Here is a 22,191-nt window from a genome sequence, read left to right as displayed (position 1 = left end):
TGAGTTTACGCAACAGGACGGCACGAAGAAGAGGACGGCAAAACGCTTGTGTGTGACAAACGTGACATTGCTATTACTTGCGAGTTTTGTCGTGATCTTTACTTAACATTAATGTTTTCTGGTCTTGACAAAAAGACCAGTTTAATGGAAAATGAAGTTTGGCGAAATGTTATTTCAAACGAAATTATTGTCACGCTTGTCACACAAGGGTTGCCGTCTTCAATCCCCTCCCGTCCTGTTGCGTAAGTTCACTATTGACTGCGTACAACTCCAGCAACGAAAAATTTTAGCATGAAAAACAACTCTTATTTCTTTTAAACTACTGCACATTTCCGATTTACAAGTTAGATATGGGATATTGAACTGCATACCGTAAGAAATTCTATTGCATCACTTTTGCAGCGTTCTTTAGGTTATTTGTTTAAAAATGCGACAGCCAGGTTTTTCCTCTAATCGATCTCAGTAACAAAAGAGACAATTCTGGGAAAGGGTAACTGTTTCACAGCAGTTTGACTGCAAAACCAAATTCGTTTTCTTCCACCACCATGTTGGTTCAAAACCTTCTTAAAGTGTCGTCTCCATAGTTTCATAAGAAGAAAGCACGGAAGTGACCTTTACTTTGAAGTTTTCTAGCCATAAGGAAAGAGACTCGTCTTTCGGTAAATTAAACGTTGACTCTACAATGTGTAGCCCCTCGATCCTTCCTCCTGACTTCAAATCACCCTTTTCCAGCCTTCTTAAAATGTTCTTAGAGTCCCTTCCCTGTGCGATTGCTGCGTACACTTGTTTCACGTCACTCGTCTCAGCGTAGTCAGGCCTGCAGTATTTCTCCTCCAACAGTAGCCAGAGCAGCACTGCAAGACTGTACACACAGTGGTTTTCAAGGATGCACACTACCGCCGGATCAAACGTACGAAAACCAGGGTTGATGTCGGGCACGTGAAACGGAGCTTTTTCGTCTGGATACAAAATGGAATCGTCTCTCGGTTTGGAGACGTTTAGCTTGGCATTCAAGTTTTCGTCCAGCTGCCGTAAAACAAAAAGAAAGTTATGAAGCAGCCGCGCTTAACGCAGAGGTTGTACCAACGTATCTAACGTTGAGTTGTGTTAGATTTTTGGTCGTTAATATCGTCGCCGTCAAATATAAAGCTTTCTTACATCTACAGATAGTTTTGCACATTACGTCACGGCGGCCATATTGGTTTACCTTAAGAATGAAACGGCAGCCATGTTGACGCTCAAACAAAGAAAAATTAAAATTGGACACCTGACAATACTTGAAAAAGATGTAATAAAGACCAGTTTTAAAGACGCGCCAACAAGACTGTTCAGAGTCCGCGATTTTTCCGTGTAGATGTGGTCTCGGTCGCCGAATATCTACCTGATGGTGCCGAGCCAAAACTGGAAAACTCGAAAGAGTACAAATTTCCTTCCCCAGCCCTAGTCCTCATGGGCTAATTGGATTCTTCTCATATTGAGATCACCATAAAAAATCTTAGCGATAAGGAATAGCTAGGGAAAGAAAATAAGAAAGAAATCATTAGGATTTCAAAAAATATCTACCAGGATATTTGAAATCCTCAAATCCACGTGGTGAAGGCCTCTGTTCCAGCAATTTTCAAAAGCATCCGTTATCTGTTGAACCATTCTGAGACCGTCCTTAAATTGAAGGTGACCTCTGTTCAGACGATCATACAGGTCTATGCGCATTCGTGGTAGCAGCACGGTGATCCGCTTGTGTTTATCCAATAGCAACGAAACGGGCTTCAAAACTGTGCACAGGTCGTTTTCAATCCTAAGGATCAAAAGCAAGTATTGAAGATACCGTTAAAAAGTAAACCCCTCCGTTTATAATCCTTGTAAGAGACAGAAAATAAACGTTATATGGTGTGGCCTTCGGTGACCGCACACAAAATATCGCGGGCGCTCTTTCCCACGAAAAGCACATGTTTTGTTATGGAGTTATACTGTCGTTTCGTTAGGACAAGTTTTCCTTTCCATTAAGAAGGCCCAATAACTTGTAAGTATGCAGTATTTTCGGTTATTCGGTCAATATCATCTTTGTAATAGTCGCGTTGTTGTTATTTCAGCGAATCTTGCTCTTTCACGTGCAATTTGTGAATGGAATGAATACAAGTTATGTGCAGATTAGAAACGAACTAGCAAGTGAACAACTGATTAAAGTACAGTTTCAAGTAGCTATGAGTGGACGCTACATCATTCGAAGTTATTGATTTCAAGCAGTACTGTGGTTAAAGGAACGGAATGACTGGCAAGAATTCGAAGGGCAAGAAATCGAAAAGTGGTGCTAAGAAAGGTGGACACGAGCAAGCAGCGACTCACGTGACTCCACAGAAGGAAAATGTTCCCGATTCGGCGCCAACAGAGAAATCGCCTCAGCGCATGTTCCAAGGTGATGAGAATGGTGGATTAGAGCAAGTAGGGCCATCATTAACAAGTGGAAACGTGGAATTTGGTTTCTATGGCGAGGATCCGGTAGAACAAGGCAGTAGTTCCAGGCCTGTTAGATTAAGGGAGCCGAACAAAAGAATAGATGAATTGGAAGTTCGAGTCGAGAAAGCGGTTCATGCGAAGCGTCAGCGAAACTGGTATCTTGGAGAACTGCGGAAACGGCGAAATTGTGTACAAGAATTGATTTTAAGCCCTAGCACACAGATAAGTGGAGTGGAAGCCGAGATTTACAGGTATGAAGAAGCATTTCGTAACTTTGTTGTCAGTCATGATAATTACTTCAGCTTTGAAGATGATGAAGAGAAAAAACAATTTATTATTGACAGTTATCAGAATGAACGAGAAATGAAATTACAGTTAGAAATCCTCATAAATCAGTGGAGGAAAAAGGGAGTAGGTACCCCTCCTTCTGAATCTGGATTGAGCCATGGGTCTGACAAGAGCGAGAGAAGTTGTGTGTCAAATAGAAGCAGTGTTAAAGAGAAGAGAAGGGTGGCAGTAGAAGCTAAATTGGAAGTGCACACCCTAAAGGAAAAGCAGGAACTAGAACGCAAATTAGAAGAAGTAGAAAAAAGTAAAGCAGAGTTAAACAGGAAATTAGAGCTGTTGAGTGCTGAAACTAAGATGGAGCAGGGGGAAATTGACTTATTGCTGGAGCGCGGCAAAGAGAATGAAGCGAAGGATGGGATGAATGATTACTTAAAAGAGCATAGTGCCAATTATCCTCCTGCGAAGGGGCATTTGTCACAGCCTGTTACGGGTGGTGCCACACCCTCTTCAGAATCCCAGCCAGTTGTTGACAATGGAAAAATGCAAACATCTTCAGCACAAGATATTGCCCAAACTTCACTTTCATCATTGGTGACTGCGAGTTACGTAACATCAGGGTCAGTGGTCACGACTTCTGGTCCAAACGTAGGAAGAGTTGCAATTCACAAGACGAGTTCTAGTAGTTTAACTACCCAGGCTCCAATTAATTGTACTAAGTTCAGCACGCCTATCAGTTATGTACCTCGTTTTAATTTGCCAAGGGCAACATCCACAGCTGTTGCGGCATCACCAATGTCGATGCACCAATCACCAGGAATGCCTACATTGTCTTTTAGTCCACGAACTGTAGGTTTAGATGCATCAGCAACCGAGTTCTATCCTGCCGACACTCCTCAGCAATCCACATCAACGTACATTTATTCAGCCCCTCCTTTTGAGCAGCGAGCTAGTCCGCAGTCACGCATGCAACCTGATCCTTGAGTGGCAGTTGCCGAAGCAATCAAGCAAGGGCCATCCTTACCGAAAGTAGAGTTGATGAAATTCAGTGGAGACCCTTTGGAGTATGTGGAGTTCGTTACGAACTTAAGAGACAATATTGAGAACCAGGTGTCTGATGAGTCTCAAAGACTGACACGCCTTTAAGCTCAGTGCTCAGGCAAAGCTAAAGAAGCAATTAGGAGTTGTGTTAATTTGACAGTGGGTGAAAGGTACACAGAAGCCTGGAGAACTCTTAGCGAGAACTTTGGCCAGCCTCACATGATAGTAGAAGCCCACATGAAGAAACTGAGAGAAATTCAAGTGCGGAAAGCAGATGCGACGACTCTCATGGAGTTTGTAAGGCGACTGGAAGATGCTAGGAGGGTCCTGACCAGTATGGGTCACAACTACGTGAGTCGGTTAGACAACGAAGATGTCATAATCTCGTTGATGCGAAAGCTCCCTGATGAGGGCCTGAAAAGGAAGTGGGTGGATAAAGCAGGAGATCTCATCAACCGAAAAGGTCGAGCGGACTTTGCGGACTTTGTTGAATTTGTTCGAAGAGTTGCAGATCGTATAAACAATAGATACGGGCAAGAATTAGGGTCCTCTTCTCATGGTAACCGAGAAAAAAAGGAACCAAACAAGATAAAGGATCCGCCTCCCAACTTTACTACCCTTGCGACTCAAACTGACCAGAACTGCCTAAGCCAGAAAACATCACCAAGGCCCCCTTGGAAGTGTGCTCAGTGTTCCGGACCTCACAATGTTTGGAGGTGCCGAAAGTTCAGAAGTGCCTCATTGAATGACCATTTAAAGACTGTTCGTCAACGTGGACTGTGTAAGCTTTGTCTTGACCAAGGACATACTGCGAAACAATGTGGTAGGGGATTCACCTGCCGAATATCAGGTTGCGGCAAGGATCACCACTACCTGCTACATTTCCCGTCGGAGAGCGTTTATTAAAAAGAACCCTAGAAATCCCAGCAGTAATGCGGTGGAAGGTTCAGCGAACAGTAGCAATGTGCAAGCGCCCAACACGAAGGATAGCAGCCCTTCGATGGCAAGTGCAAGGGAACAGGATCTGGTGACGGTTGCTGCGCTCGAAGCGGGCAGACCCAGAGTATGCTTTAAGGTAGTTCCAGTCAAGATTAGATGTCCGGGAGGCACTAGAGAGATCATAACACACGCTTTCGTAGACAGCGGTTCAGACGCCTCGCTCTGTCTAGATAGTTTGGCGCGTGAAATAGGTGTAACGGATATGAAGCCAATCAGCTATACTATGACCACCACCAACTGTGCGGACGGGGAGCTAAGACATGGTCATGAAGTCCAGTTAGAAATTGAATCGTTAGAAGGAGATGCAAAGTTCCGACTCGAAAACGTCTTGACTACAAGCAATCTTCCCGTTTCAGCACGACAAATGGCCACAAACGAAGATATTAAGCGTTGGCCTCATCTTTGTGACGTTAGCTTACCCGAAACAGGAGATAAGAAAGTGACAATTTTGATAGGAAACGATCGCCCAGACCTGATTGACAAGCAGTTAGATCGGAAAGAAGGAGACCAAGGCGAACCTGTTGCGGTGAGGACGCCCCTTGGGTGGACAGTCCACGGCCCGATTGGAGAAACCGTTAAGGACCGTGTTCACATAAACTTTACTCGCACCGGCCAAGATAGCTTAAGCGTTCAGCTAGAGCGCATGTATGATGAGGAATTTGTTGAAGCTGATGCCAATGCTGAGGAAGGCATGTCTGTTGAGGACCGTAAAGCACAGGAACTTATGGATCAGTCAGCGACCTTAGTGAACGGACACTATCAGCTTGAGCTTCCTTTTCGCCAAGAGAAGCCTGACCTTCCTGAGAGTCTGTCGACGGCCACAAGCAGGTTAAGTTGGCTAGAGAGAAAGATGCGGAAGGATCCAGTTTTCCACCGAAAGTACAGTAGCGTAATGGACAAGTACCTGACCGAGGGAGCATCACGACGGGTACCTGATGACAGAGTCCCAAAGCCGCTATGGTACCTTCCTCATCACGCGGTGTGGCATCCTAGAAAACCCGAAGAACCGCGGGTAGTGTTTGATTGTGCCTCAAGGAGTGGTGGAACGTCTTTGAATGAGCAACTTTTGAGAGGCCCTGAAAACACCAGCACCCTGATAGGAGTGATCCTGAGATTCCGGGTAGTTGACGTTGCAGTTACGGCAGATATTAAGAGAATGTTTCACCAGGTCTTCGTAGCACCAGAAGATCGTGGAGCGTTGTGTTATTTATGGTGGCCGAATGGTGACCTGTCAAAGGGACCGAAGACTTACCAAATGCTCGTGCACATTTTTGGAGCAAAGTCCTCGCCGAGCGTAGCAGGATACGTCCTGAGAAAGACGGCCAAGGATAATGAGAAAGACTTCTCCCAAGAGGCAGTTGACGCCGTGCTTAAGGATTTCTACGTAGATGACTTGCTTAAATCCTTTGCTGATTCAGAACGCGCAGTACAAGTCAGTAAGCAGCTCCAGGAGTTACTTGCGAGAGGAGGCTTTGAATTGACAAAATGGATTTCCAATTCTCGCAGCGTGTTGTCAGCGTTCCCGGTGGAGGAAAGAGCACCCACCATTAAGAGTTTAGATTTGAAATCAGAAAGTTTGCCTATAGATAGAGCACTAGGAATCCACTGGAATGTTGAACATGACACCATTGACTTTGTTGTGAATGACAAGGAGCGTCCAGAGAATCGGAAAGGTGTCTTATCATCTATTGCAACGGTGTATGACCCGCTCGGATTCGCTAGCCCCCTACTCTTACCTGGAAGAGAAATGAATCAGGAATTGTGCAAACTAAAGTTGGATTGGAATGAGAAGCTCCCAAGAGAATTGTGTGAACGTTGGAAGAGTTGGAGAGAAGGGCTTATGAGCTTGCAAGGATTCAGTATTCCTCGATGTTTTAAGCCAAAGGACTTCGGTGAAGTGAAACATGTAGAGCTTCATCATTTCGCCGACGCATCCCAAGAGCATGGTTATGGGACAGCCTCTTATTTACGTCTTGTTAACAGTCAGGGGCAAATTCATTGCTGTTTCGTAAAGGGGAAGTCTCGCGTGAAACCCTTGAAAAGTGCTGTAACAGTACCAAAGCTGGAGTTGACAGCGGCTACTCTAGCAACGAAAGTCAACAAGGTCATAACGAGAGAGTTAGAAGGAAGACTGAAGATTAACAGTGTGACTTACTGGACTGACTCTATGATAGTTCTCAAGTACATTGCCAATGAAGTACGAAGATTTGTAACCTTCGTCGCAAACCGGGTAGCTGTCATACGTCAACAATCAGATCCACGGCAGTGGCGGCATGTACGATCAGAGCTCAATCCCGCGGATTATGCTTCCCGAGGGATCAAGGCCTCAGAGACTGGAAAACTGGAAAGGTGGCGCCGTGGTCCAGAATTCTTGTGGAGAGAAGTTGAAGATTGGCCCCCGCAGCCTCCAGAGGAATTGGGAGACCTCCTAGATACAGACGAAGGAGTGAAAAAGGAGAAAGTCACTGTTGGAGCACCCACAGTTCATGCGGATTTCTGGAGCATTTTGTTCTAACGATATTCGTCGTGGGATCGACTGAGAAGAATAGTTGGGTGGTTATGTAGAGCCTTCAACAGACCGATGCAGTCCCAGTGCCAGAACGACAAAGATAGAAGTGTGAAGTATAGTCCTAAAACCTTATCGATCCATGACGTGGACAAAGCGGAGAAGAAAATTGTGAAGTTCGTCCAGGAACAGTTATTTGCTGATGAGAAAAGTGAAACAGTAATCAAAGGCAGACTAGCCAGACTTAAGCCATTCGAAGATGAAGGAATCATACGTGTCGGCGGAAGATTGAATCACTCGAGTTTGCCATATGATGCCAAGCACCCGATGATACTGCCAGCAAAGCACCCCGTGTCTGAGTTGATAATTCGCCACTATCATCACTTGAATGGACACGTAGGAACCTATCAAGTTCTGGCCGAAATTAGGCAGCGCTATTGGATCGTGAGTGCAGTTTCCACGATAAAGCAAGTTCTTGGCAAGTGCCATGTGTGCAAACGTTAGAACGCCAAGTTAGGAGAACAAGTGACAGCACCACTTCCAGTTGTTAGAGTGTCTTCGGACAGTCACAGGCTCGTATATCCATTTGCTGCAGTTGGGTTGGATTACTTCGGGCCCCTCTACGTGAAGATAGGACCTAACACAAGATCAAGGAGAGACCCTTCTCTGAACAAACGTTACGGCTGCATCTTCACTTGCTTAAGATATCGAGCAGTTCACATAGAGTTAGTTAACAACCTCTCCACCGACAGTTTTATCAATGCCGTTTTGCGCTTCGTTGGTAGAAGAGGCTCCCCAGGTATTATCTATAGTGACAACGGTACTAATTTTAGAGGGGCTGAATTGGACGTCGTCAACACTTTAAAGGTGTGGGATCAGGAGAAGATTCAGTTGAAGTTGACCAGGAGAGGAATTGAGTGGAAATTTAACCCACCCGCGGCCAGTCACCAAGGCGGCGTATGGGAGAGACTTATACGGTCTATCAGAAGGATCCTTCATTCTATGGTGGGAGAACGCCTCGTAGACGAAGAAACCCTGAGAACATTCCTCATTGAAGTAGAGAAGATTTTGAATGACAGGCCAATCACGCCGGTCTCTGATGATCCAAAGGATTTGGAAGCACTGACGCCGAACCATATCCTTCTGTTGCGCCGAAACCCGTCTTCGTCCCCAGATTTATTCGAGGAGTCAGATTGATTCAAAGCCAGATGGAAGCACGTTCATCTTCTCGCAAATGAATTTTGGCAGAGGTGGACAAGGGAATATCTGCCAACGCTCCAAGAACGCCAGAAGTGGTTACAACCTAAGCCAAACTTTATAGTAGGAGATTTAGTGTTGCTTGCAGACAAGAATTTGCCCCGGGGTCAGTGGCCAAAGGGCTTGGTCGAGCAAACCTTTCCTGATAGCGAAGGCATGGTACGCCAAGTTGTCGTCAGAACAGCGGACGGAGCGTACCGCAGAGATGTCCGGAAGCTCTGTCTATTGGAAGAACAGTTATTAGGTGGCTTGGAACAGCAGCCAAAACCTCTTTGAAGCTACCAGTTCATGTGTGTAGGAAGGGCACCGAGAAGTGTCTGAACTGTTCCGAAAGGTTAAGATAACTGAGGGACCTTTTGAGGAACTTTGTACTGATCGGATAGTTTCGACTAGTTTTTTGTACGCTCAGTACTAGTTTGTGCTAAAGTAGAAAGACTCCTCAGTCGTCTTTCGGGGGGGAGCGTGTAAGAGACAGAAAATAAACGTTATATGGTGTGGCCTTCGGTGACCGCACACAAAATATCGTGGGCGCTCTTTCCCACGAAAAGCACATGTTTTGTTATGGAGTTATACTGTCGTTTCGTTAGGACAAGTTTTCCTTTCCATTAAGAAGGCCTAATAACTTGTAAGTATGCAGTATTTTTGGTTATTCGGTCAATATCATCTTTGTAATAGCCGCGTTGTTGTTATTTCAGCGAATCTTTCTCTTTCACGTGCAATTTGTGAATGGAATGAATACAAGTTATGTGCAGATTAGAAACGAACTAGCAAGTGAACAACTGATTAAAGTACAGTTTCAAGTAGCTATGAGTGGACGCTACAATCCTCTTCAAATGAATGCTAGGTAATCTAACCCGCCAGGTTAGTGACGTCTGCGAAACAGCGCTGTTATCCTTGTTCTGGGCCCCAACGGACGAATTAGCGGAAATGTGTTTCGAATTACTCCCCCAAAATGACTGGCAAATCAACAATGGCATTTTTTTTAAAAAATTCCATTGTTAAAACATACCAATCGTGGTGCGTACTCAAATCCGAGTACACAGGTCGGGGACCAGAGCAAGGATTTCAGCGTCTGTTTCTCAGACGGACTTGACCAGAAGTTTAGTCCATCTGTGGCGCAGCAGGCTAAATCAATGCCTCCCAAATTCTAAAAGCAAAATAGAAAAATCTTCCGCAGTATAAGCACCCACCGAATGAAAGCCCGCCCGGGCCTTTGAGAAAGAAGACCCGAAGGCTTATTTTCGGAATTTTACATTATTTTACACCAGCAGGAAATGCTGTGAAAGCCCATGTATGTTTGATGTTGGATTAATTGAACAAATCTTCGCGCTCTTTTTTTGAGGGGAGTCACCTCATAATTCGTCTGATTTGCATATAGAGTTCACCCTAGGTGGCCACTTGACTTTTCTGAGTATCCATCCACCTTAGGCTCACTAAGAGTGACCAAGATTAAGAACTCAAAAGTTTGATTTCATCCACTGGGTTAACTGCCCACTATATAGAACTGACGTTTTGAGCGCTACTGGGCCTTAGTATAACCAGAATTCTGTCTTTCTCTCTTTCCCTCTCTCCTCCCGCCCCCACTCTCTCTCTCTTTCTCTCTCTTATTGGCGCTACATCACAATCTAAGAAACTAACTTTCTTTCCCAAGATGAAGGACTAACTGATTAGTGATTAACTAAATGATTCAATGCAATTCTGACCTTCTAGAAGAACGTGTCAAGCCAAACAAATACTCTTCTTTCGTTGACTTTTTGTGGCAGGTAAGCTGTTTGGCCACAAGACGCTCGTTGGACTGTACTTCATAGACGTTGCCTCTGTGTCCTTTCCTTCCCAGTTGATTACTCAAGGCTACTCTCTGGGGAACTGGTGATAACAGGGTTTGATAGAGTGCTGCTGTGCTACTCATTAAGCTTGCAAAATGTGGTGCCCTTGCTATCGCAAACTTCTTCTGAACATCAGTCTGCTCGGCTGCAGCCGCGCACATTATTTCCATGTGGTGAAGATTTACTTGAAAAAGTTTGTGACCATTTTCGAGATCACCTGATATTTTACAGCATATTCTGTTAGCTATTGCATCGGTATCAACGCTATCTAACACTTCCTTAGCGACGCTTCGCTTCCATTCTTGGTCTAGTTTTGTCCTCCTTCCTGTGAAAGCTGACCACACATCGCTTACTACCTTGAAGGCTTCATCCCTTATTCTGATTCCTGTTCTCATCAAAGCATAATCAAAATGCTGTATCATGTCTTCTTGATGGAAATGCTGAAGAAAGCTGTATTCAAGCTGTCTCTTTACCAAATTAGCAAGACGGTCATCCTGTTTTACCACTTCGCAGAAAGATTCTTCCAGAGACGTACGAATTTTTTTCGTGATTGCATTTACTGTCTCTCTCACTTTAGTCATGGAAATGTCCATGACTTTAAACAGCACCAGGTCTTTGATTTGTCTTCGACACTGTTCGACAACTTCATTTCGACGGACAACATCCCCTATTTTAATAGGGTCAAACTGCATGTCATATGCGTCTGTTTCGATTTTGCTTCTTTTCACACTGATAGCCGTACTGATAATATTGGCAAAATGAGATTTGTTCTTTCTTATGTACGACCGAATTTTCTCTACATACTCTTGCTCCCTAAATTCCAAGAAATGGAACAACTCCTTTTGGACGGGTTTTTGGAAATCGCAAGTCAGGAACAAATCGAAAACTCTGTCTTGGATCTGGGAGAGAAGCTCTGTGGCAGACTTCAAATGCGAATTTACTCCAACGGCAGCGAACTTAAGCAGTTTGGATTTGAGAATTTCAAACTGTTCGGTGAATTGGTTTGTTTCTTTCTTAAGACGAGCACTCCTTACTTCCTTAGACGACAACCCGTGAAAAAACGCACAGTCCTCCCAAGCTACGTCTTCAGGAACCATTTGGCACTTGGCTAGAGCTTGAAAAACAACATCCTCTTTTCCTTTTTCTTTCACACTTGGCTTATCGTCTTCTGAGTCGGATTCGCCTTCTGATTCGGAGCCCCGGTCAAATTCTAGTGCTCTTTGGTCTTTCTCCACCTTGTTGCAAACGAAGAATATGGGCAAGTTGCCAACTTTTTCCTTCAAGTGGAGCAGAAAGCCTCTTTCCTTCAGCACAAAGGAAAAAATGGATTGGTCAATTCACCAGCCATTTTGTGTTATGTTCATTCCCGTGGGAGAAGAGGTAGTTAGAAAATTTGGGTGGGTGGGTTTCTACTGGGACCCAGGACCAAAAAAAACATTTAATTTGCTACCTCATCTCAGGTTTAAGAGATATATTGCATACTCCGTTTTAGACCAGAACTTGAGTGAAGAGGACCTGTCGATCAGCGAGTTTTCCTCACTTTACTACAATAGGGCCTTTTAAACGAGCAAAAATGAGACGCATCTTACATAGGACGCGACCTAAATAAGACTCAAACTATCCCGAATAAACGGCACATTTCGTTTGAAATTTAGCTAAGGCGCGTCTTATCTGAGAACAGCCCCAAACACCCATTCTTCGATAAGATGCGTCTTTGCTAAGTCGCCTCTTAATGTGCCGTTTATAGTTTGCGTCTTATTTAGGACGCGTCGAATGAAAGATGCGTCTTATTTTCCCTCGTATAAATGGCCCTAATGTCTGTTATACTTTGGCACATAGTTATACTGACCTGGCCCCGGTTGTTCAAACTTTGTATAGCGCTATTCGCCGGATAAAAGAGATACGCCCCATTCAGTGACCCCATCTCACAGGAAAAAGGTGCAAAATATACAGAAGGTAAAAAATGCCAACCATCCCACAGCAAATAGACTGTGTCATTGGAGGGTCCAGGCCTCCAGCCGCCCGGCGCTAAGTGAGAACTGTAAAGCGTGACGAAGGAGAGATTAGGGAGCTTAAGCAAAGACGGCGGCGACGTTAAAGAGAACGTAAAAAAATCAGAAGGTTTAGATTGACAAAACAACAACGTTGCACGTTCATCATTCTTTTATGTACATTTCTTTGCCGTCGCTGCACGACTTTGAGGTGAAAATGCCTAATTTCACGTTTTGTGGAGGACTTGAACACAAGACAACGACTTTGTTTTCGTTTCCTGCACTTCGAGACAGTCTTTAAGGATTCAACTCTAGAAAAAAAATTGCAACATTTGACGCACTAAACCAAATGGAATAAGCGCGATAAAGATTGAGGCAGCGCGAATTCACTTTTTAAGTGACGTTTTCGTAGCCGTCGCCGTTGTTGTTGGTTAAGCTCCCTATTATGGAACTGCTGCACTGATGGATCCTGATGCTGATGAGTTGTTTGTTCCCATGATCACAGTTGCTCTGACAGTTGCCAAAACCCTCTCCCTTGATCGATAAAGAGGATAGATAAGCGGCTAAGCATTAGGTGCGGTCAAACTAGCGATTTTACCCATGAGCAAATTGCTGTTGCCCATGGGGAAGCAATTCGGTGTCTAACCGATTTCCCGAAGGTGAAATTACCTCCGGGAAATTTCCATGGAGACGGCAAAAAGAACAAAAGAATTACCCATGACAGTTCCTGAGGTAAGTTCTATGGGTTAAATAAAACCCAAAGCGGCTCAACCTTACAAATCACGAGAAAGTGAAATGTATCAGGTGGTAAAATCATGTGTTGTTTACGTGCTATGTTCGTCTTGACGCAAAATCCTACGCAAAGTTCGAACATTCAGCAGGATTTTGAGCACTGCCGTGAATGTTTTTCAGGATTTTACGTTAAACATATTCAAAAGTATCTTGAAACACTCGCGAGTTTTCTTTATAAAATCAATGTTTTTTTTATAAGAATTCCTTTCTTAAAGTCGTTGCAACACTTTAGTAAACCCGTACTTTACTTCTGAGCGAGAATTTAGCGAAGAATTAGCTTTTCTTTTTCTTCCTTTTCAGTCTCAAAATCAAGGGCTGAACCGCTCGTGTGATCAAGCGTAATTGATGTGGCAGTTTTATTAAAAGGGTAAAAATGGTCGAAACCGTTTACGATTTATGTCAGCCTTTCAATGTTTACAACGGCGTTTCCCACGAAACCGGGTCCAAGTTTTTTCTTCCCCTTGGGCAATTTGTCGCTGTGTGGCCTCAAACATGACAGTGATCAAAATGCAGAGCCCAACCCAAGCTATTTCCCCATGGGGAGCCTTAGGGAAGACGACTAGTGTGACCGCACCTATAAAGGCAGGAGGTAAGGTAAGGGTAAAGGCTCTCCCGAGCCAAATTCCTAAACAGAACTTATCCCGGTTGCCTTTGCATGAAGCATACCTAGGAGTTTTGCTATTCCCCCCCCCCCCCCCCTTGATTCTAGTCCATCGCAGGGTTACCCTCCAGCAGTATGTCGCCGGTGGAGGCGTCTACGGCCTAGCGTTTAACACCGGATTTAGAGGTCCGGAGTTTAAGCCTCGCCCGTCGCGTTTTTTTTTTTTTCTTAGCAAGGAACCTTATTCCACTTTGTCTCTTCAACCAGGTGTAAAATCCCTGGGAGGCTCTCCTTATTTCACACTAACCTGTAATCTTAAAGATGAGTTGCCATCTATAACATAAATGATGACCTGCAAGACTCCCTGAATGCACTCGTTAACGATTTTGTCCAAAGACTCGTTTTCACTCATTCCGGGTGCATCAATAACTTCCAGATGGCCGCTCTGTAGGAGCGGGTTGTTTAGCCCCACTTCTACCACAGAGTTGATCCATGATGGGTCGCCTCTCTTGATCTCGTCCAGCTCAATCGCCTCTTTAGGGAGCTTCTTCTTACTGAAGGGAGTCTTCTGGATTCCTTCCGAAGGTTGAGAGCTATTCAACACCTGAGGTATCAAACGGTAAATACAAGGGAGAAAACCGAACGTAAAACAGGCGAACAAAGACAATAAACATATATATAGATTTAGCCACGGCTAAAAGCGAAGCTCTCGAGGGAACTTAAACGAAATGTCTTTCTGAAGTAAAGTTTCTGAGCCTGCGATCAATTGAATGTCATGACTGGTCAGCGGAGAACTAAAAAAACACGCCACCTCAGTGAGTTGTACACCTGAGCCCGCAATACAGTCATGTGACATTAGTCAGCGGATAGCCTATGTTTACAGCTGTCAATTGATCATAACATGGACAGATGTCGAATATCAAGTTAAAATTTTTTTACACCCGCTAACGGCGGAAGATTTTGTCAAAATTAAAAATTCTTGGATGCATAGTTAACCACATTGTCTTACCCATGGTGCGCCGCTGCGAGATACAAATACTAATTATAAATTAAGGGTGTTTCTGGGTGTTGCAGAAACTATTGCTGGTTCCCTTTTGTTTTAAGGTTTGGGTGTTCAAAGAAATGGAATTAAAAACTTTCAGCCGGCTACCGTGCTTTGCTTCAAGAATTTTGTTAACTGTACCTGGTAGTAATTCTCCTCACTATACTTTAGACGAACTATGCGAGACGTACAGGGAACTTCAGAAGTTGGCATGAACGAACCACCAAGAAGTTCATTCACAAAAGAACTCTTGCCACTGTTGGTTTGACCCACCACTAACAGAGTGGATTTCTTGGCGGAATACGACGACAGACGCTGTTTTTCTGCGTCAGTAATCAGGTCTGTTTTTATGCTCTCACTAAGTTGCTGCCTCATCAGGTCAATAAAACCTTGTGTGCCCTGCGAGCACTGCTCAAAGAAGGTTATAAGCGAGGTCAAGTCCCTGAACTGGTCTTCAAACGAAGACGATGTGTCCAGGCTGGAGACTGCAATGAAAAAAATTCACCCTTTTTTACTACCCTTTCAGTTAGATACGAAATGAGTGGATTAAAAGACTGAAAAGACGTTTGAATTAACCCAGGAAGGCTTCACCCGAACGCACTCAAACCTTTGTGATCTAAATCAAAGCTAGAATGGCTTGCCATCCAGCGAGCCGATGCAGGTTCTGCAAAGGGCTGAGATGAAGTTTTCAGATACAAACATTATTTCCTGATTGGTAGCCTGAGAAAACAACTGACATTTTGCGAGGCCACCAGGGCTTTTCCCGAGAAATGATGTCTGAGAAACGAGCGCAGATATTCCATTCTGATGACGCGTCACTACACAGATCTGGGTAGTGATACAGATGGGATTAAAATTAGCTTCAACCAATCAGAAGCACTACCCAGATCTGGCAAGTACTTTTGATTGAATGAAGCAAATTTCCCATGCAGCACGACCAATCAGTGGCACTACACAGTGTCTAGGTAGTGACCTCATCAGTATGGAATCTCAGACGTCATTTCGCGGAGAAACCAGTGGTGGCTTTGCGAAATGTCGGCTGTTTTCGCAGGCTACCCCATTGGTCTTAACCCTTTAAGCCCTAAGAGTGATTAGCATCAAATTTCTCCTTGTAATATCAATGCTTTGTAAAACAGAGTGGTCATGAGAATTACTGACATGATCACACAAGATGAATTTGCTTGATATTTTATCAACTTCTCCCCACTACTTCTGTAGGAAATGAATAGGGGCAACAATCGAGAATTCAATTTCTGATCTTAGGGTTTAAAGGGTTAAAGAATGTGGCGGTAGTAAAAATGAAGATGTGGTTAGGCAGAGTCTCACTGTGTCCAGGAGCTACAAACAGAGACATTCAGCCACGAATGTTCTCTCCTTTCCTTCTTTTTGCACGTTATATGAGGGGGACGTAAGGGGGGGGGGGGGGGGATACGAATACCGCAATACCGCATCAAAATTTAACCAAATACCGAAACCGCAGTTACAAATGGGAAAAAGTTGACGTTGTCAATACTACAAATCCTCCTTTCAAAAAGAAATAATACTTTTATGTCAGTGTTTCCAAATCAAGGTGCGTCGATGTCAAGCGTACGATAAACATAAGATCATCGCACTCATTTATCTTTGTTCATTGCATGTATACGTTTTCTCAAATGATATAACAGGAGCTTTCTAGTATTACTTTCACACTGTACTTTATATAATACTGACCTGGATCATAAACGGACGGAAAACAGTTGACTCTTATGAGGTTGTTTCAGATTCACAATTAACTCGGTTCTGTGTTGAGGGTTTCAAAACGTCGACCCGGGCTGCCTTTTGGATTCGAAGGGCACACAGTACACACTAGCCTGCGTAGCATGGCGGTTTTGGTTGGGCGCGCTAAATAATAAAGGGGGCGCGGGCGAGGAGATTGGGGCAGGAGCTGCTTCGCCGCTCACAGTGGTGCTGCCGACAAAACCGTGTAAAACTGCCATGCCCGGGGTGGGGGCGGGGGGGTACTTGGGTTAATATTTGGTTGGTATGTGCCGCTGGCATCTCAGAGCCCCTACCCCATTACGGTCTATTCTGAGGCCAATTATAGACCCCATCTTAGTCACTTTTGAACAAATATTTAATTTTCGCGATCCCAACTTCGTTACTTTCTATTTTTATGAATTGACTTTGTTTTAGATTGAATGAAGAACACTTTACTTTTCATCTACAATACAAACATTCTGGTACCTTTGCTAACCGTAAATATGAAGAACTGTCTTACCCAAAAAAAGCAGAAAATGTGTGACCCCATTCTAGTAACTCTCTGAAAATGCGACCCCATTATAGTCAATCCAGTCGTGAAAATGCGACCCCATCCAGCGGCACATCCTCATTAGCCTCTTATCAGGAAGTACCCCCCCCCCCCCCACCATCCCCGGGCCGCTATGCTACGTAGGGTAAGCACACACGAATACTAGTACATTCTATATTCCTGCATGCACAACAAGAAGGACAAGTACTAGTTTTTAGACCACACTATCTTCATAGATTATCTTTTGACACTACGCAATTTATAACGATCTCACTGACCTCGCTATGTGCTGGAATATCTGACTGATCACTTAGTTGACCCTCTGGATCGCTCTCTATTGTTTGGCGACTGGCACGAAAGTGGTTATAAGATTGGTATAAAGGAGGTTAACAAGCTGACTATTCCCACAAGGTCCATGAAGTCATAAATAATGCGACATGTTTACGTATCATTGGATAAAAAAGTTTTAACTGAAATTAGAAGCCATACGATTTGTCTGCACTGTTTGCGCAATACAATCCCCGACTGTGCACACAGGTCACGCAGGCTAGCCAGGGAGACCTCTTAGGATTTGTATCCTCTTGTCATGAAAAAGAAGCAGATCACTGCGACTCAACGATTTTTTCACCGACTACCGCGACGTAAAAATTAAACTTACCGCAAACCGCTTGGACTCTGAAAACCGCAATACCGTACTTTGAAATAAAAATTACCGCAACACCGCACCAAAAATAACCCAATACCGCAATACCGCAAACCATTCGTCTAAAGTTGTCTTTTCCCACTGCACTATTAGCCTCCAAATTTAACATTTCGATTTGCTTAACTCGGCACTAACTTCAAAGAATGGTGTTCTGGGCACAAAATTTCCTTCAGTAGGGATATCACCCCTAATATCAAAAAAACTTACATGATTATATAATATTAATTTTTCGTAGCCTGACCAACATTGTAGATTTAAAAATAACGGACAAACTACTCATGTAGAGAGCTTTTTTGCCCAAAAACCCACACATCTATAGAGATGAGAAACTGTGTTGTAAAACCCACGTTCCTAGAGTGCTTCCTGAATTGCTAGCCTACTATTAAAGTGATCTCTCTTATCTTGTTGCTTGCACAAAGTCTGGGGAATGATGATATCACAGCTCACAGTAGAGTCCAGGTTTGACTGGGGGGAAACAGCGGAGAATGCCTAGGGATTGCTTTCAAAGGTAACTCAGCAATGCTACAATAGACACCACACTAAAGTTTTCATTCAAATGCCTTCCTAAGTAAGAGTTAAAGAAGGATGAAGGGCAGCCTTGTCTACAGATCTCACCACAGGGTTACCAGGCTTCCTTCAAGACCAGTCAAGTAGAAATCTGAGACATTTTTTTTGTTCAGCCACTGACCAAATAATCAATAAATGACGCAATTACACAAATCCTATGGTTTTTCTAAATATGAACCTGAGTACCCTATGATCCTGAATAAAATCTACCACAGTTGCTCATTGCACATAGCTTTACTAGTGAGTTTAAACGCTTGGAGAGAAAATAAATTACTTTTATTCTAAGAGAGCCTGACCATTTTGTACATTCAGTGGCATGGCCAGGATTTTTCGAGAGGTACACACAATTTTCACAATCCACCTGCCCACCTCCCTGGAAAGTCCCTGATGTTGAAAATTTTTCACTTTTTTTTGTTCTTATAGATTTGCATAACTGCTGCCCATGAGAGTAAGGGGCCTAACGGGGCTTAACACAAAATAATAATCTAATAATAATAATAAAATAATAATAAATAATAATAAAATAATCATCTTATATTTATTTGCTTTTCTTACTATTCAATTTTTTAAACCAGCCTAGACCTTTTCAGGTATGCACATGCATACCGTGCATACAGGTAGCTATGCCCCTAGGGTTCTGTCATATTAAAATAATATCATATGGGAGATTACAAAGGTTAACCACAAAGGACTTTACGAGGTATTTATATAGATCCTACATTCTTCAGCATATTCGTTTGTGGTCCTTTGCAGTCCTTTGTGGTTAATGTTTGTACTTCATGTATTTGGGGCTGTAGATCTATCATAGATCCTGATATGCTGCAATTTTTGCACAGTTCTGGCCATGTTTTTGAGGTTGGTTTTGGTCAATTCCTTATTTTTCTTTGCAAGACATCGACTTGCCCTGCAGAAGACACGTGATATGGCATGATTGTGTGGGTGTTAGGAGTTCTGGGTTAGCAATAGCGAGGCCCTGCCAGGGGGGGGGGGGGGGGGGGTCCCATGTCGCCCGTCTGAATTTTAAAACGCCTTGTGTTGGTGTTTATAAATGCTTGTTGCTTATTGTTGGCTTTGCCGTCACTGTTGCAGTTTGGCCGAGGGAGGTTGTCTCTTGTCGCGATTTCATTTTACACGCTGTTGCTACTGTTTGGGCCATGCCACTTGTCGAAATTTACCCTGGCAGGGCCTCAGTAGCAGATCCATGGAGAGGGTCTGGGGGGTCCAGATGCACCCCTATCAGACCTGACGCTTGTTTGAGACTAAAATTCTTAAATCGACAGGATCGTATATCACTTTTTAACTGGCTGTTTTTTTTTAATGAAATGTGTGTTGCATTTTGCCACTAAACTAAATTCCAGGGATAGTGAAACCCTCCAGAAAAGTTCACAGATTGAGAAACTCATAGTCATCTCTGCCTTCTCAGCGACTGGTGGAATGGGGTGTGGGGAAAAAGTAATTTGGCACAAAAAAGTTGAACAGTCCTTTCCGAACCAAAGTTTGGACCCCCCAATCAAAAATTCCTGGATCCGCCCCTGGTTAGGGCTAAAATCAGAGTGTGTGAATATTTTTCAACAGAACTTTCTCTGGTTGTTACGCCATACTGATAAGCTACAATAGTAGCAAAACAGCTGTCTATGGTTACAATCCTGCTCTGCTTTGAGTTCTTTCGGTGTCGTGTTGATGTCTTGTAAAGTAAATTCTCATGTAGTACAGTCAGCATTGCAGTATTCTGCTTGCAGAATTTAAAATGTCTATCAGGGAGATTAGGCATGATTTCCAAGAATAAGGTAAAATAATCAACAACTGGACAACAATTGTCCAGTGCTAGGAAAAATTATTATTATTCATTCAAAATATTTCTCTGTTTCTGATTGGTTATAACCACACGCATAATTCACCATAACCAAAGACTGTTGACCAAAATGACATCAAAAGTGCGGCCGGGTTGCAGGTTATTGAACCATTAACTGAGAAAACCTGGGGACGAGGTTCAGTTGTTGTGATCAAGTGAGAACAAAATGGCTGAACAGTCAGCGGAATTTACTCGTTTCACAGCAAAATATCGTCTATAAACAAGGCAGGGAATTCTTCATATCCTATTCACCGTCATTCAATAATATTGCTAAAAGTTTAGAGTACATAGTCTGGGACAGGGTAACGATTTGGTTGTTCATAGTCTGGAATAGGGTTGCAAAATGCAGCTGAATAAGTAACGATATAGGCTGGACTAGCATACTGATATACTAGTGGAAGCTTAATATATAACAAACCTCTTTATAACGAAGTCCTAAAATAAAAGACAATGTTCTTTTCCCCATTAATAGTGAAATATACAGAAAATATCCTCCTTTGAGCAAACATACTTTGCCAGTCCCTTGGCCCTTCATTATATTGAGGTTTCACTGTAGACTAGACTCAGGCTAATGTTGGCATAGTTACAGGGTCCCTATGGCACACACCCACCTAAAATTTTAGTGATTGACTCTAGAACCAAAGCCTTGCCCAGTGTTCAGCATTTATATGCACAATAATGCATTCCAATGAAAAGGAGGGTACGCTCTACATTAATGCACAATTAACATACAACATGTAAATACATTATTTACTGTGACACCATACAGTATTTGAACCTGAATCATAGTCCAATATTCTACCATTAAAAACCATTTGTAGTAAATACTTGTTATGCGATCAGAATAAATAAGTTTCTTAATCGTATTCGAAAAAGAAATTGAATGACCATAATTTAGTCCACGCAAGGTTCCAACTGACAAGCCGATAGAAAGCATGTTAGAAAAGCTTTAGTGTTTCCGCAAGTTATTTGTTGAAGTAACACTTAATCCTCATAGATAAGACAATCTACGCGAAGCAACAGGTTACTTAGGAACATTTTTCATAACAATGGCATCTCTTTCTATCCCACGCCATTAAATTAGTATTTCGTTGGTATAAAAACAAAACAGAAAACCTGTAATAACTACTCAAAAACCATTTTACGAAATAGACAACCCGATATATTGCTAAGAACATACGGAAGGGGCGATGCTGTGACTATTCTAAGAAAAAAGGCTATTTGCAATAGAACATCTTAGATATTTATAAGTCTAGATCGATCGTGCACGGAAATGGAACCCACCTTCTTGAGAATCTTGCGCCATGTTGATCAAACCTTGACAAGTGTTGGCAGCAATCTGCCCAGAAATATTTCCTACCGTAGCTTGAGGGGATTATTGTGCATACGAGTCTCCGAAGCACGTTTCCATACACAGTTTTTGAATAGTAATGTCGATTCCCGGAAAAATGAAACCGAAAACCAATGTTGCGTGACCGACAGAGAAAAACTGCAGACCTAACGTGGGCTCGTCACGCAATTAAATCCGCCAAGATTGCTTGAAAGCAATATCAAGGTGTTTATAGTTTCAAAAGAATCTGTGACCGAGTGAAACAGGAAAATAGGCTTTATCAACTGAGTTAACGCTGTTAATCAGCCACCGCAAAAATATTTGAAAGCTAACGTTTCGAACACTAGCCCCTTCCCGAGAACAATGGAGCTTATTAACATAGATTTCAATCTTCCGGCATGAACTTATACAGTAAACTAATTATTTATCAGTAATTTCTAACATAAAATATCACATGCCCCCCTTGAAAACCATGTTGATGGCTCTATTTATCTTTGAAGAAGTATTGTCGAATAATATGGAACACTAACACTGCCCTCGACCTACGGCCGGTCGAGACATCATTTTTAAGGAAGTAGAACGAGCTAGCTTAATATTAGGTAAATTATAGCATTGTCTCACATCCTTAAATGACTATTATCAAAAATGAATAATAAAT

The 22,191-nt window shown here is 43.1% G+C and overlaps 2 protein-coding genes across 2 annotated transcripts; one reads left to right on the top strand and one right to left on the bottom strand.

Annotated features, from left to right (window-relative positions):
* Window positions 1-198: 198 nt before the first annotated feature.
* On the bottom strand, window positions 199-22,012 carry LOC140949778 (dual serine/threonine and tyrosine protein kinase-like). Its single transcript, XM_073398914.1, has 6 exons — window positions 21,488-22,012; window positions 14,936-15,279; window positions 14,060-14,356; window positions 10,246-11,672; window positions 1,564-1,795; window positions 199-1,026 (listed from the first exon to the last, which is right to left on the bottom strand). Exons 1-6 carry the CDS (start codon window positions 21,507-21,509, stop codon window positions 565-567), a joined length of 2,784 nt encoding a protein of 927 aa, XP_073255015.1. The 5' UTR covers window positions 21,510-22,012; the 3' UTR covers window positions 199-564.
* On the top strand, window positions 3,906-4,686 carry LOC140950724 (uncharacterized). Its single transcript, XM_073399963.1, has one exon. The coding sequence runs from the start codon at window positions 4,000-4,002 to the stop codon at window positions 4,684-4,686; it is 687 nt and encodes a 228-aa protein (XP_073256064.1). The 5' UTR covers window positions 3,906-3,999.
* Window positions 22,013-22,191: the final 179 nt, after the last annotated feature.

The sequence above is a fragment of the Porites lutea genome, chromosome 10 (assembly GCF_958299795.1).
Source record: "Porites lutea chromosome 10, jaPorLute2.1, whole genome shotgun sequence".
NCBI classification, from domain to species: domain Eukaryota; kingdom Metazoa; phylum Cnidaria; class Anthozoa; order Scleractinia; family Poritidae; genus Porites; species Porites lutea.
Note: the sequence above shows the minus strand (reverse complement) of the source record. Positions and strands in the feature narration are given on the sequence as shown.

Bases quoted from the DNA above. Each gene is read 5' to 3' on its own strand.
- LOC140950724 (XM_073399963.1), top strand. From the start codon at position 4,000: ATGATAGTAGAAGCCCACATGAAGAAACTGAGAGAAATTCAAGTGCGG.
- LOC140949778 (XM_073398914.1), bottom strand. From the start codon at position 21,509: ATGGCGCAAGATTCTCAAGAAG. The intron at 14,357-14,935 runs GTACAGTTAACA...TTGATACCTCAG, and splicing joins GTGAGGAGAATTACTACCAG to GTGTTGAATAGCTCTCAACC. The intron at 11,673-14,059 runs GTTAGTGTGAAA...TTTGTGCTGAAG, and splicing joins ACTCATCTTTAAGATTACAG to GAAAGAGGCTTTCTGCTCCA.